General features: G+C 39.0%; 1 protein-coding gene across 5 annotated transcripts in view; it reads left to right on the top strand.

The window, feature by feature from the left end:
• The window catches only part of FN1 (fibronectin 1), a 66,227-nt gene that overhangs the window by 30,920 nt on the left and 20,886 nt on the right, over positions 1 to 14,421 (top strand). For 4 of the 5 annotated variants that reach the window (XM_014529977.1, XM_014529978.1, XM_014529976.1 and 1 more), the window contains 7 exons: positions 1,954 to 2,048; positions 3,664 to 3,832; positions 4,504 to 4,590; positions 6,660 to 6,851; positions 9,832 to 10,014; positions 12,389 to 12,478; positions 13,773 to 14,042. In XM_014529977.1, the coding sequence (XP_014385463.1) occupies positions 1,954 to 2,048; positions 3,664 to 3,832; positions 4,504 to 4,590; positions 6,660 to 6,851; positions 9,832 to 10,014; positions 12,389 to 12,478; positions 13,773 to 14,042 (1,086 nt within the window). Of the gene's footprint in view, positions 1 to 1,953; positions 2,049 to 3,663; positions 3,833 to 4,503; positions 4,591 to 6,659; positions 6,852 to 8,142; positions 8,416 to 9,831; positions 10,015 to 12,388; positions 12,479 to 13,772; positions 14,043 to 14,421 lie in introns of all 5 variants that reach the window. The other variant, XM_014529980.1, reaches the window with a different exon arrangement.

Raw genomic sequence — 14,421 nt, 5'->3', positions numbered from 1 at the left:
TTTACTCCTTTATAAATCCGGTAAATTCATTCCTTTAACAGCCAGGCTGTTCTTCACCTAACAAGACCTGCCAGAACCATGGCTCCGACTTACAGTCACATCCTTTGTTTGACATCAGTTTGTAGGTTTGTGGTTTGGAGACTTTCCTGTAATGGTCTTCCCAGGCTGAGAGCATCATCTCCAACCCGAGGAGCTTCTTGCTGGCTGGCTCAGGCGATAGGAAATTCCCAATCGTAAAGCCCAAGGCAGTTGAGGAGAATGTAATTTGAAAAAGTTGTGGCTTTCACAGATGTTCAGTGAAAGAAGCTGACTGCTGACCGAATCGTTTCTTGTGGCCATTAACCTAGTCACACGGGGCTGGCTGTGGCATTTTGGCCAAGTCAGCAGCAGCTTAAGTGGGGTAAGATTTAAGAGACACTGGAAAGGGACCACAGGTCACTCACCCTAGTTTCCCGCCCCCTTCTCTCCCCAAATGCCATCAAAATGATAGCATACTTCAGAAACAGCTCGCTATATATAGTGAGCCATTAGAATAGTCACTGCAGAGTGGCCCACACACAATTTATTTCCCCCCCACACACAATATTTTAAAAACATACTTTTAAAAAATCGCACATTAAAATCCAAACTGGAAATATAAAAAAGAAGAAAAAATTGTAATAGCGGGTCTGAATTCCCACATGACAAAGGCAAAATAATTGACTGAAGCTGAGTGGAGACGGGCACTTCTCAGTCCCCGTATATACGTGTAGTTCTGGAGGGAAACACTTGGCCTCGCCAGCCCTTCATAATTTAGTATAAGTGCATTTAATAGCTTTTATTCCTCCAGTAGGCACAGGATTTGGCTGGGCGGTAAAGAGGCAGCAACTGTAAACTAGGACGCAAACACGTGACCAGGACCATTAACACACTTAAAATCCTTGAATTTGACTCACTTACTCAGATGTCTTGGTTTCTGAGGCCTCACCCTTCCCAGAGCAGCCAGTTATCAGTTGTTCAGCCCATTCTACTTTAGAAATCTGAATTTATAAGAAGATCTCTAGGACTATTACAAATGTCTGTCTTAACTTTCTGTACTCCTCTTTTCCTTCTTCCTTTTTTTTTCTTTTTTTTTAAAGTAATACTTTCACTAAGAGAAATAACAGTGGTTTCAGAATGCTAGACTATGTGAGTAAGCTTCTGTGATAATCCCTGATTCCAGTGGCAGAACATTACATATCTGCAGTATTGTTATTCTGAATGCTCACATACTACTATTTAAGGACTCTTTAGAATTTATAAGTGTATCCATGGTGGCCACTTTTGTTTAACTTTCTAATGGCATCCTTACTGCAACCAAAAATAATTAGCCATCCTCAGGGAGTAATTCAGCACAAAGCTGTTTTTAGATCACCATCTAAAATTTAACATTGTTCTCAAATTAGTGATTAACCAGTTAACTGCCATGCATCCAAAATGGGAACCATCCCCATTTCTTCCATATGTGCTGGGATATTTACAAATTTAAGTTACCATAATTTTCTTTACAAACCCAGAGATGTCACTAATAAGTCTGATTTTAAAATTGGGTGAGCAGAGTTGATATGTGAGGTTTGCGGCTATAGACGCTTATGGTGTACAAAGAGTTAAGAGCCAGAAGGATAATTAGTTGGTAGTGACCAGTTTTACATACTAACACTATCGGGAAATTTATTGTCCTCAAACTTAAATCCTAACTATGATGAAAAGACATAAACCTGCCTTGCAGCCAGAGCTCAGATGATCGGGTAATTCATGGAAGACTGGGAAGCCCTGACCTACTCCAGATCCTCGCCCAGTGAAGGGACAGGTGTTGTTTTCTGGATCCACCTGCTGATTAAACTGAGGTTCTTGATAAAAATACTGACTATCTGCATTCTGTGCAACCACCCGTGAGTCCAAGGTTTTGACATGTGCATTGGTCCCATTTCACAGTGCAGCCCAGGGGCTCCATCCCACCTTACAACACAGAGGTGACTGAGACCACCATTGTGATTACATGGACGCCTGCTCCCAGGATGGGTTTTAAGGTAAATCATAGATGTTCTCATCTCTTGTGATACAGCCCTGAGGTGCTCCCATGTTTCTGGATGCAGCAGAAGTCAAGATATTCAAAAGTCAGGAGATCTGTTTTTGTTTGTTTGTTTTTGATATATGTTTGTTTGTTTTTGATATGTGAGAGGAAGGGAGAGGGAATGAGAGATAGAAACATCATGATGAGAGAGAGTCACTGATTGGCTGCCTCCTACACTGGAGATCAAGCCCGCAACCTAGGCATGTGCCCTGAACGGAAATTGAACCTTGACCTCCTGGTTCATAGGTCGATGCTCAACCACTGAGCCACTTTGGCTGGGTTTTGTTACCTGCTTCTGTTCAGAACTCTCTGACCACATTGTCAGGGCATAACAATATTTGTGTCTCACTGGCTAGAAAGATGGACGAAGGCAGAAAAAGTGCTTTGCAAAAGATAAAACATTAGCATGTAACTGTCACTGCTGTTATCTTATTTTCTCTATCCTTTCCCCCAGGGAACTACATTTAAAAATATAAAGGAAACTCCATTTGATGTTGCTCTAAATGGGTGTCAACAAGTTCATGAAAGCCCATTTAGAGAGACCAATTAAACTCAGAGTCATTTAAAAATCACATTATTATCCAATCGGTTTCATCTCAACTTGTTCTAAGCCCCTGTGGGTGAATCACTTAATAGAAGTTAAGATTAAGGTCTTCCCTGTAGATATACTAGTATGGATTCATGTTCTCTAAAGTGATAATATTAGGGGAGTGATGAATACAAATTAGTTGTTCAAAATAATTCTTTTTTTGCATTTTTATAGAGAGAAATATTTATTGGAAATCAAAACTAACTCCCCGTGATTATTTGTTTAAGAAAATACACCAAAGTTTATTTCTTCTTTGAGCTGTACAAATGGTCATATTGATGATTAAGCTACTTAAATTTAGAGAAACCCTTTTTGAAGATTGCCAGCTTTCCTTATAAATTTCCCTTAATAATGTCATGCTGACTTTCAGAAGCCTTATAACATACAAAGGATGTCTCTAGAGTTGAACATCGATGACACAGTATTACTCAGGTTTTTGAAAGAAACTCTTAAAAGGATTTCAAATTATGGGCACATTTGTTTTAACTCTCCTTTTGTAACGTAAGATCCTGCAGTTGAAGCTCTGAACCTACTTTTATAAAAGGAGTGTTACAGGGGCTGGTACCCTAACTGGCAACTAAATGGTAATAACTCATTAAAGCAAGAGCTAGGGGATTCCTTCCAGTGAAAGAAAATAGTAATGAACTGCTGTGTGGCCCAAAACCCCTGTGTGTGTACTTACGGTTTGTACCGGGAGATGATTTATCTAGAAAAATAGTAGGTAATAACATTTTCCTGGAGCCTTTTATTACAACCACCTTTGTGCAGTTTTAGAGGACACCGCCCCCACCCCAGCCCCCCAGTACAGAGAATCCCCAGCTAAAGTATTTTAACTAAGATAAGGCTCCAACTCATTCCCCAGTAAAAGCACATTGTGCCATTCCTGAGTTCACAGTCTATGAAACGTAACCACAACCTCTCGGAAGACACCCAGCTCTGGAAAGATTTGTTCTTGGTGTTTATTTTGCTTTTCTTCTTCTAGCTGGGGGTACGACCAAGCCAGGGAGGGGAAGCCCCGCGAGAAGTGACTTCAGAATCAGGAAGCATTGTTGTGTCTGGCCTGACTCCAGGTGTGGAGTACGTGTACACCATCTCAGTCACCAGAGACGGGCAAGAGAGAGGCACACCCATTGTCAACAAAGTGGTGACACGTAAGAGGAGTTCTTTGCTCTTTTTTCTTTTAAGTGTTTAAAACTGTTCCACTTTCAAAGAATAGCTGACATCAATATCCCTCACCCCCTTTATTGTAGAGAGAGGGAGGAAGGCAGAGGGATAGAGATAGAAACATTAATGAGAGAGAAACATCATTGATCGGCTGCCTCCTGCATGTCTCCTACTGAGGATTGAGCCTGCAACCTGGGCATGTGTCCTGACTGGCAATCAAACTGGTGACCTGGTTCATAGGTGACACTCAACCACTGAGCCACACCCGCCAGGCCAATATCACTTTTTACATATGATAATGGCATAGGGGAAAGATCTACCCCTAGTTATATTATTAGCTGTTGCTAAATTTCGAGTAGCAAGTTAATTCATGCCATATAGTCCATGGCATCAGAAGTGTTCTTTCCATGTCAAGAGTATTTATGAACTGGTAAGATGGAAAGGATTTCAATAGTATTGCAAAATCATTGATCATAAAAAAATTCTGTCAGAGAATTGCTTTCCACCTTGGTTTCATAGTACAGCTTCTATATTTTTACTGATTCTTTCAAAAAGTGAGAATAGAAGGAAGAAAGGAAACATAAGGAGGGAGGGAAGCATTCCATAGGTCAAGTGTTTTGTGTTAGCTTTAACTTTTAATTTTCAATTATTTTTCTAGCTTTATCTCCCCCAACAAACTTGCACCTGGATGCCAACCCTGACACTGGAGTGCTGACAGTCTCCTGGGAGAGAAGCACCACCCCTGGTAAGCCTGCGAGGTATCAGAGGGCACGTGTAAGCAATACCTTTCCAAGACAAGGGTTGTGGAAACTGGTCCTTTCAGAGTAATGCAGGTTGAAAATGATAAGTACCTATCCCTCCATAAAAAGCACGGGAGGACATGAGTATGCATCATAGAGTGACAAAGAGGGTGTTTTACTGCATGTTTACTTAAATCACAGGAAAGAGAACAAGGCAGGTGCCTATTGAGCTCTGTAGGGAGTCGTGAGGGCTGTGGAAAAGCATTCTGGAAGGTGGCTTTTGCCCAGTGGCATTCAAAATCGCCAAGCAAATAGTTGAAATCATACTGCGTAATTTTTCTTTTATGAGTTATCACAGGTTCAAGTTTATTATTCAGTGAACTTTCGCATATATTTTGTCATGAGTTGCACCACAAAAATCTAAGGGTGATGTAAGGTAGAAACGATCCACTTTGCAGAATGAAAAATTGAGACTAAGAAAAAACTGACCTACCCATGGTCACAAATTATAAATGTTACAAAATTGGGATTGTAACTAAAGTTTTCCAGACCCTTTCTCACACCCAGCATCACATATTTGGAACCTAATTGTTTGTGTGTTTTTTTATGTATAGTCAGTACCAAGGAATTGCTTTCATGGAGTTCCATGACTATTTTTAAAACTTTGAATGTAGCTTTTGTTTAAGCTCCTTGATCACACATATTGAAATATTTTTAGCTATACTAATGTTCAAGTAGCATGATGTATGTACTGTGACTATGACAGGAGAGATTTTAGATATTCCTGACCTTTGCCAAGCCCATGTGAAAGTCTCTTTTAAAATGAGAAATGTTACCCAAAATGTAATTGTATTAGTTAATATTGGGTATATTAAGAGAATCACTATTGAGATATTAGGATAGTCATAAATGAGAAAATTCTAAATTAAACAAAAACAGAAGTTCCAACTCACATTGATTTCACCCATAACTATTATACTTGTTACTTTAAGGGCCATATTTAGTTTATTATTTCACTAATTCTGATTTTAGAAATAGTTCTTACATTTGCTTAGGCATACAACTAAGAAAATTATCTCTAATTACCTGATCAATGTGTACAATCACACAGAATAAAACTAGCTCAACCTATCTTTTTTAATCTCCCTCTGAAATAGAGTGATTTTGGTGAAGTTTTCATTATCTGTGGAAGCTTTGTTTAAGCCGAAGTTATGCTATTTCCAGCCAAGTGACTCTGAATTTGAAACTAAGTTGGCAAATTTCATGCATGTCAAAAGCTAGGTCCTTAATATTTAGTCTTAATGGATGTCCTTGCCTGCCTGTCTAGATGGTCACTAGCAAATGCAATGACCTCCGCATGTATTTCCCATCTGGTTGGATTTCCTTGTCTATACTTTTGTTTTCATCCTGTTTCTAATGGCAAAATATGCCATCATTTCCTTGCCTTTTATTAAGTTTAACCTAAATATACTTTTTCATTTACTTTAGTCTATCTCTATAGATCGCTAGTCATCACTGTTTTAATTTGAATCTCTCTTCCCCCTTAACCCTCTTATTGCCGAACTTCTATGATTCCTGAAATCTTCATCAATTAATATTCTTTCACTAGAATAAGTAGAGCCACTTCTTTCTCCCACGTTTTCTCCTTTCCTATTCCCTTCCTGTAAATTCCATAGTTAGACTTTGTATGTTAGGAGAGCCCGCTTTGGGGAATATGCTTAGGGTTGAGAGCCATTTCACACTAAGCAGGTAAAGTGGAATATTCCTCAGGTGTCATGCAGATGATCCAGTAAGGACAATCAGGGTACAGGGTACAGTGGTAGAAGGGTCATGGAATTTTGAGGCAGGAAAGCCTTTGGTAATCACTTTCCCATTCCAAGGTTTTCTTTAAACCAAGGATATTATTGCCTGCCTCAAAGGGTTGTTGTAAGCACTAAGAACAGTAAATCCTGAATAAATGCCAAGTCCTTTCCCCATTCCCCTTTGTGGGTTCATCATTGGATTCTGGTTTAAAATGCTCTGGGTTGCAAATCCTTCCTGCAGTCACTAACTTACTCCTTTCTGTTTTCTGCAGACATCAGTGGTTATAGAATCACCACCACCCCAACGAATGGCCAGCAGGGATATTCTTTGGAAGAAGTGGTCCATGCAGATCAGAGTTCCTGCACTTTTGAAAACCTGAGTCCTGGCCTGGAGTACAATGTCAGTGTTTACACTGTCAAAGATGACAAGGAAAGTGTCCCTATCTCTGATACCATCATCCCAGGTAATGGAAAAATAAGCTGTTATCCTCAGAATGGCAGCTGCAGTAAGAGTGGGGATTAACATCTTAATCCCCAAGTGGTTGAGTGTGTCAGATAGAGGTGGGATTGAATGCTGACCTCCCAACCGAACTCTTCAAAACCGAGAAGTCAAAGCAACAATTTGGACAAATGCTTGCTGTTAACACTGCTCACTGCCTGCTTCACTGGGAAGCTGTCTGTTGCGATGAGTATGTAATGGAGTGGCAACCGTGGCATTAACTCTGTCTGCTCACGTGGAAATATTACTAAAATGGTGTCACGTGTCTGTACTCAGTACTGACAGGCTAAAAGTAATATGGTAAATGCATCCCCTCAGTCCATTTGTGCCTGGTCTCATAGTCCAATCGTCAGCTGCTGGCTGTTAAATAGTACCTGTCTCCATATGTAAGCACTGAAATAGCACCTGATAGACACATCCAATTCTTTGTTTCAAATCCTTCTTTTTTAAAAAAATTGAAAAAAAAAAAAAGAAAGACCATACCTTCAGGGCATTCTTTCTTGTAGATTGAAACACAGACCTGAAAAGACCTATCCAGGGATAGGCTCGTTGTTTGTCCAAAATGGGACTGTGACAGATGAAAGCGGACAGATTGTGTTCCCCTTTGCGCATTTTGGTAGAATGCATTTAGTCGTGCTAATTAAATAACTTTGATTATGAATTAAACACAATATTGGCACTGGCCTTGGACTCAGGCCTGTCTGTCTTCCACCTGACTCTGCTTTTAGATGGCACATTTCGCACCATATATTCATAATGTGTTAACATTATGGCCATATCTTGTCATGAGTTTTTGTATGGGGAGAAAATGAAAAAAACTCATCAATCAAATTTTTAAACAAATGTTCCTGCAAGCTTTATTTTCCTACTAAAAAATTTTTGGATTTTTAAGACAACATTGCTGATACTACAGGTATTATGTCCAGATCCTACGGATGGTTTTGACATCCTAAACAGGCCTATAATTTCTAGGAGCCTGAGAAGTTCCAATTGTACTGTTTAGAGACATTTTCAAAATGCAAGAGAATCCCTAAGATTAGTGTAATTTGTTTGATTCTCACAGGGAAGCAAACTATTCAGGATGCTCAGGAATCTTTCAGATAATTTGGAACAGACTGCATATTACCATCATTGCTTTAACATTCCGTCAATTTTACTACTAGTAACCTGATGTACACTGCTTTATTTTTTCCTCTTTTTTGCCTCTGTTTTCCTTTTGCCCCCCTCTCTCCCCCTTTTGCTTTGTAACTCAATAGAGGTGCCCCAACTCACTGACCTAAGTTTTGTTGATATAACCGATTCAAGCATCGGCCTGCGGTGGACCCCGTTAAACTCTTCCACCATTATTGGGTACCGCATCACAGTAGTTGCGGCAGGAGAAGGTATCCCCATATTTGAAGATTTTGTGGACTCCTCAGTAGGATACTACACAGTTACAGGGCTGGAGCCGGGCATTGACTATGACATCAGCGTTATCACTCTCATTAATGGCGGAGAGAGTGCCCCTACTACACTGACACAGCAAACGGGTGAATGTTGAAAACTTCTGTTTGAGACACGGATGGTGTTGCATGCTGCCACCAGTCACTGGTTAAATAAGGATGTTTTCATGGAAAAGCCAGCAATTTGCCAAAGATTAAGAGAAGGTGATTTGGGGAGTAAGGAATCCAATGCAGATGCTAAACTGATTGGGTGAAGACATAATCAAGCAGTCTTAAGTAGACTTATTCAAAGCACAAATATGTATAAAGCTAACAAAATGTAGATATCTGATCTACAAATACAAAATGGCAAAGATTAATTGAATTTGCAGACCTGTGATTTTTTAAATGATCTAACATGAATGCCAAATTGTATCATGAGCACCAGTTATTAATAAGAAAGTACTTCCAAAATGTGCTTCCTTTTACTCTTTGATCAACTCTACCATGTTCCTTCTTTGTAGCTGACTAAAAACCCATTGAAATTTAGGGTAGAGTGGAAAGGGGTTGTTTTGAGGTAGAAAAACAAAACTTTGGCACACTCTAAGTTCTATTGCTGTGGCGAGGTAAAGAAACTCCTCTTTAACCTCAGTCTGGGACGAGCATGCAACATTATAAACGTTCTCTGCCCTGCATGGTAAGGAACATGCTGAGAACCAATTTGCATGAACCCTCTTCACTTGTAAGTAGTAGTCACGGAATGGAATTGTAGCTCTCGTCCTCTCGTGTCAGGGGGACATCTAGGACCCTGTCTTCTTTTTGTCTGTGTGCATGTGTTTCTTTGGAAAGTACCGCTATGTTTCTCTTTGCTGTGTGGCAACTTGAGCCTCTTCAGCCTGGGATAAAATAATCTTCAGTGATGTTAATAATGTACTTAAAAGCAACATATTTGGATGTCAATTAAAATTATTGTTTAAGATATATTGGTTGCAGAAAGGTTAAAGGGGCCTGCCTAACAGTACGAGGTGTAGTGTTTTATTTTTAACAGTACAATTGACCCTTAAACAATATGGGGATTAGGATCACTGACTGCCACGCAGTTGAAAATCTATGTATAACTTTTGATACCCCTAAAACTTTATTACTAATAGCCTACTGTTGACTGGAAACCTTACTAATAACATAAACAGTCAATTAACACATATTTTGTATGTTATACAAATTATATACTATATTCTTACAGTTAAGTACGCTAGAGAAAAGAAAATGTTAAGAAAATTATAAAGAACAGAAAATACATTTACAGTATTTTTAAAAATCCAGACAGACCCACACAGTTCAAACCTGTTTTGTTCAAGGGTCAACTATAGTTTACTCTCATTTAGATTAGATTTAAATTAGACTATGCATGATGATGACTTGTTTCCTTTATGCATGAAATATTGTTTTTACCTTTCCAGCTATTTCTGTTACCTTTCATTTTAAAATGATATTAATTTAGTCTTCCTTCTTATTTGAAACCAGCTGTCCCTCCTCCCACTGACCTGCGATTCACCAATGTTGGTCCAGACACTATTCGTGTCACGTGGGCCCCGCCTCCATCCATTGAATTGACCAACTTCCTGGTGCGCTACTCACCTGTGAAAAATGAGGAGGATGTTGCAGAGTTGTCCATTTCTCCATCAGACAACGCAGTGGTCTTGACAAGTAAGAGGTCAAATGTATCTGTTCAATAAATACCAAGCATAAGGAAAGAATTCTGAGTTCTCAGGTGGGAGCAAATAAGATCAAAACAGCTACAATAGAAGTACAAACTAAACTCCAAATCTGACCTGAGGCTTTGTAAATTTTGAAAGATGTCATGTTTATTGTTATTTTAATACATCTTTCATATCTACAACTTTAAAAAAATCATAGTGGAAAACACCAGCAATGAAGTTCAAAGACTTCAAACACGCTCTGCTTCCAAATAAGCACATTAAAATAATGTATGTCAAGAGAAATTACATGACTAAATTTGAATGTTTGGAGAGAAAATGAAAATTGAGAATAATGTCACTGTATCTATTTTATTATCTCTTTTTTTCCCCAAGTGTCAGCAGGCAATCTGTTTAGCATCTGAAAACATGGAAACAGTGACTGGTTACTCAGGATAGATCAGGATGCTCTTTGAAGAAAGAGCCAGTTTGATTTGTACTTCAGAAAGAATCTGTTGGCGGGATTTCTCTTAAGGCTGAGAACTTAGAAAACAACTGACATGAAAATAAACAACAACAATCATATATGGAAATTGCCTCTTTCCAGTTCCTACTCTTTTGAAATAGATATCGTTTATTAAAGAAAATATAAGTAGGCTACAACATGGTGCTGTGTTTCAAGTCAATGTTGCTTTTCAGCATTTTCACTGTACTAGTTAAAGACATACATAAGAACAGCCAAAGTTAAGACATAAGAGAGAAATAGTTCATATTTAGGTCCATTACCAAACGGTGGTCTAAAAACATTCTCTATGTTTCAGACATAATATGACCATAGTTTTGGTTTCTCATTTTGTGGCTGAGGGCAAGAGCATCCCTGTATCTACCTATCAGCAGGAAGGTTGTTTCGATCTGGAGCACTCTGTGATCAATAGCTATAACCTCACCCAATGCAGAAGCCCTGCTTCAGGACCACCATCTGCCCCCATCATAGCCACAGATCTATCACATGTCCATTCTGTGTTCTAAGACCTCATTCTAGATCAGTGATGGTGAACCTATGACACGTGTGTCAGAGGTGACACGCGAACTCATTTTTTTGGTTGATTTTTCTTTGTTAAATGGCATTTAAATATATAAAATAAATATCAAAAATATAAGTTTTTGTTTTACTATGGTTGCAAATATCAAAAAATTTCTATATGTGACACGGCACCAGAGTTAAGTTAGGGTTTTTCAAAATGCTGACACGCTGAGCTCAAAAGGTTCGCCATCACTGTTCTAGATCCTACTCTAGATCTCAAGGTAGCCATTTCCCCCTAGAACAGCATCGCCAACTGGTGGTCCGTGGACCACTGGTGGTCCGTAAGGTTCAAAAGGTTGGCTACCACTGCCATAGAGTAGCCATTATATCTATTTTATAGATGAAGCAACGGAGGTGCCCAGTGTTTAAGTAAATTGCCCCTGGCCGAGCAGAGAGGAGGAAAGGAGTCCAAGCTCCATCAGGGACCTCTGCAGAAAGGCTGAAGGGGAGATGATATGGGCGGGAATGGGGGTTATTGAGTAGGAGGTCAATGGTTAGAAACCTTACTCTGTACCTTTTTTATTCCTCAAAATGAGAAGATATCCAGGAATGTATATTTAAATTTTTTAAGTGTCTGCTCTTACCTTAATATGGCAGAACCAATCACTTTCCCTTTGGGGTATGACTCTTCCAGTAAAGGTTAATTGTTAAGACCATGCATCATGGTCTGGGTCAACTCCTGTAGGATCCTGGGCAACTATATCAAAGGAGATAACTTGTTTATGCCTCAGTTTTCTTCTTTGTAAAGTGGGAATAATGGTAAACCAATCTTTTGAAGGTAATGGATTTGTTCATTATCTTTAATGTGGTGATGGTTTCACAAGTGTATACATATGTCAAAGCCTGTCAAACTGTACATCTAAAATATATGCAGTTTATTATATGGCCATACAGCTACTTTTAAAAACTAGCAGACTACCTCACTGGGTTGTTCTGAGGAGTAAATGATAATTCACAGTGCCAAGGTCATTGTCAGCACATGACCCCAACAGACGTACTATTAAGTGGGTGATAGAAATATTACTATGCTACAGCAACTCCATCTTGTTGCAGATTGGGCTGAGTCACACGCATAGAGGTGGAACAGAGGCCAGGGTTTAGAGATGCTACAGGGCAAAGTGACCCTTCCTTATCACCCAGTTGCAGCCCATCTCCGGGTAGCCACCCACATTCACTTAGGAATAAGTAGACTATAGGACCAGACTCTTGGATATTTTGTAAGGTGAAATAGTCTCAGGGGTGCTTAGGTTTTTGATGCTTTCAAGGACAGTTTTAAAGTAAGTCCCACTTGCCTCTTCAGATCTCCTGCCTGGCACAGAATATTTGGTCAGCGTCTCCAGTGTTTATGAACAACACGAGAGCATACCTCTCAGAGGAAGACAGAGAACAGGTGAGTCATGTTGGCAATATGCTTATCAAGTAGCGTTCACCTACTAATTTTAAATAACAAAAATGGAATCCTCCTTCTAAAAATACGTCTCCATCTGCTGTGGTGGTGATGGTGGTGCTCGTAGCCTTGTCATTACTTTGTGATCACTGGTCTTGAAAATTAAAAGATGCCTTATTCAACTATTACCCTGACTTCCTGTCACTAAGATTCTACTCTCTGTTTCCAGAGAAGACTGAAATTAGTCCAGAAACTTTGTTGTCTATCTTTTTAAAAATTCTCCCAAGAAGAATATCTCATAATGTCTATTATTTAGGGATGATAAACATTCCTTCTCTTTAGGGAGCTCTGTCTAATGGCTGACCCAACACTGTCATTGTCATATTTTCCCTCTTTTACTAAGTCAACAAGTTTATCTCTCTTTTTCTACTTTATTAAATCTTCATTTACTATAAAAAGGAAGTTGAATTGAATCCCATAACATGATGTCCTTTCTTAAAGGTATTTCTTTTAATTTTTCCCTTTAAAAAAGTGCAATGCAATATATCCACTAATTTATTCATTACAGTCCACTTGCTTCCAAAAAGGTGTTGTGATATCTCAATTTGGTTTGAGTATGTTATCGAATAGAATAAGTAAATGTTTTAACTGAAACAGAATTTGTTAGACGTCCCAGAGAGGTTACATGATTTGAATTTGAGATAAACTCCAAATTCTCTCTGGTTTTTCTGCACTGCACTAAATTCCGATTCATGAGGAATTACTTGCATTGTAACTTGTCTAGAATAATGTCTTAGTTTCAGAAACTTTCATATTAGGCATCATCATCATCTATTGACATTTCAGTTCCCTCTTCAGCGTAGAAAGCTTCTTTGAGAGCCAAACACTTAACTCAAGAGTGGGAAGACCTTCTCACTTTCAGAGGTACACTTATAGGATAGAAACACAGACTACCGAACACTGAAACACTTAAAAATATCAATTCCTCGAATATCTTAAACACCTTTTCTTCAATAGCATGTAGAAACCTCCTGTAATGATACTTGGAATGCTTAGCAAAAGAACAAAGAAAAGAATGCTTGAGTTGGCCATTTTGAACTGAGTCAGTTTATGATTTTGAAGTTTATATGTGGTTTAGAATCAGTCCATCATAACCTGAGTTTATGGCAATTCCTTGTGTTAATGAAAAAAACAAACAGAAACATCAGATGTATGTTACTTTCTACTATTTTCTCGCTTCCTAATCTGGTGGTGTTCCCCGCCCCCTCTCTCTTTTTCCTCTGGGTGGGAAAAACAGGTCTTGATTCCCCAACTGGCATTGACTTTTCTGAAATCACTGCCAACTCTTTCACGGTGCATTGGATTGCTCCTCGAGCCACCATCACTGGCTACAGGATTCGCCATCATCCTGAACATGCTGGTGGAAGACCTCGAGAAGATCGAGTGCCCCCGACTCGGAATTCCATCACCCTCACCAACCTCAATCCGGGCACAGAATATGTGGTCAGCATTGTTGCACTCAATGGCAGAGAGGAAAGTCCCTCATTGGTTGGTCAGCAATCAACAGGTAACTTGTTTTCTGGTCTTCAACGAAATTCAGAGGACTTTCCTATGCAAGTGGTATCTTCTGTGAAATAGGTTGGTGTTGTCTGAGTCATCCTCTCTTAAAAATTAGATCATGGTTATGAGACATAGGGAAGTGACAGAATATATGGAGAAAAATCTCCATCTTAGAGTATATGAGAGAAGATACTTTTTTTATTCTAAGAAATTTCTCACCTGATTTAGGTATTTATGCATTTTTAATAACTGCAGTCTTATTCAAAATATAGAAAACACTTTTTCAAAGTTCTCTTAAAATCATGATTATTTTAATGTAATAGTGTCAAAGTTCTTGATAGATGCTGAAGTACTTAAGGGAGTATTATGATATTTGTACCCTAGTC

Source organism: Myotis brandtii, unplaced genomic scaffold (genome assembly GCF_000412655.1).
Source record: "Myotis brandtii unplaced genomic scaffold, ASM41265v1 scaffold702, whole genome shotgun sequence".
NCBI lineage: Eukaryota > Metazoa > Chordata > Mammalia > Chiroptera > Vespertilionidae > Myotis > Myotis brandtii.
Note: the sequence above shows the minus strand (reverse complement) of the source record. Positions and strands in the feature narration are given on the sequence as shown.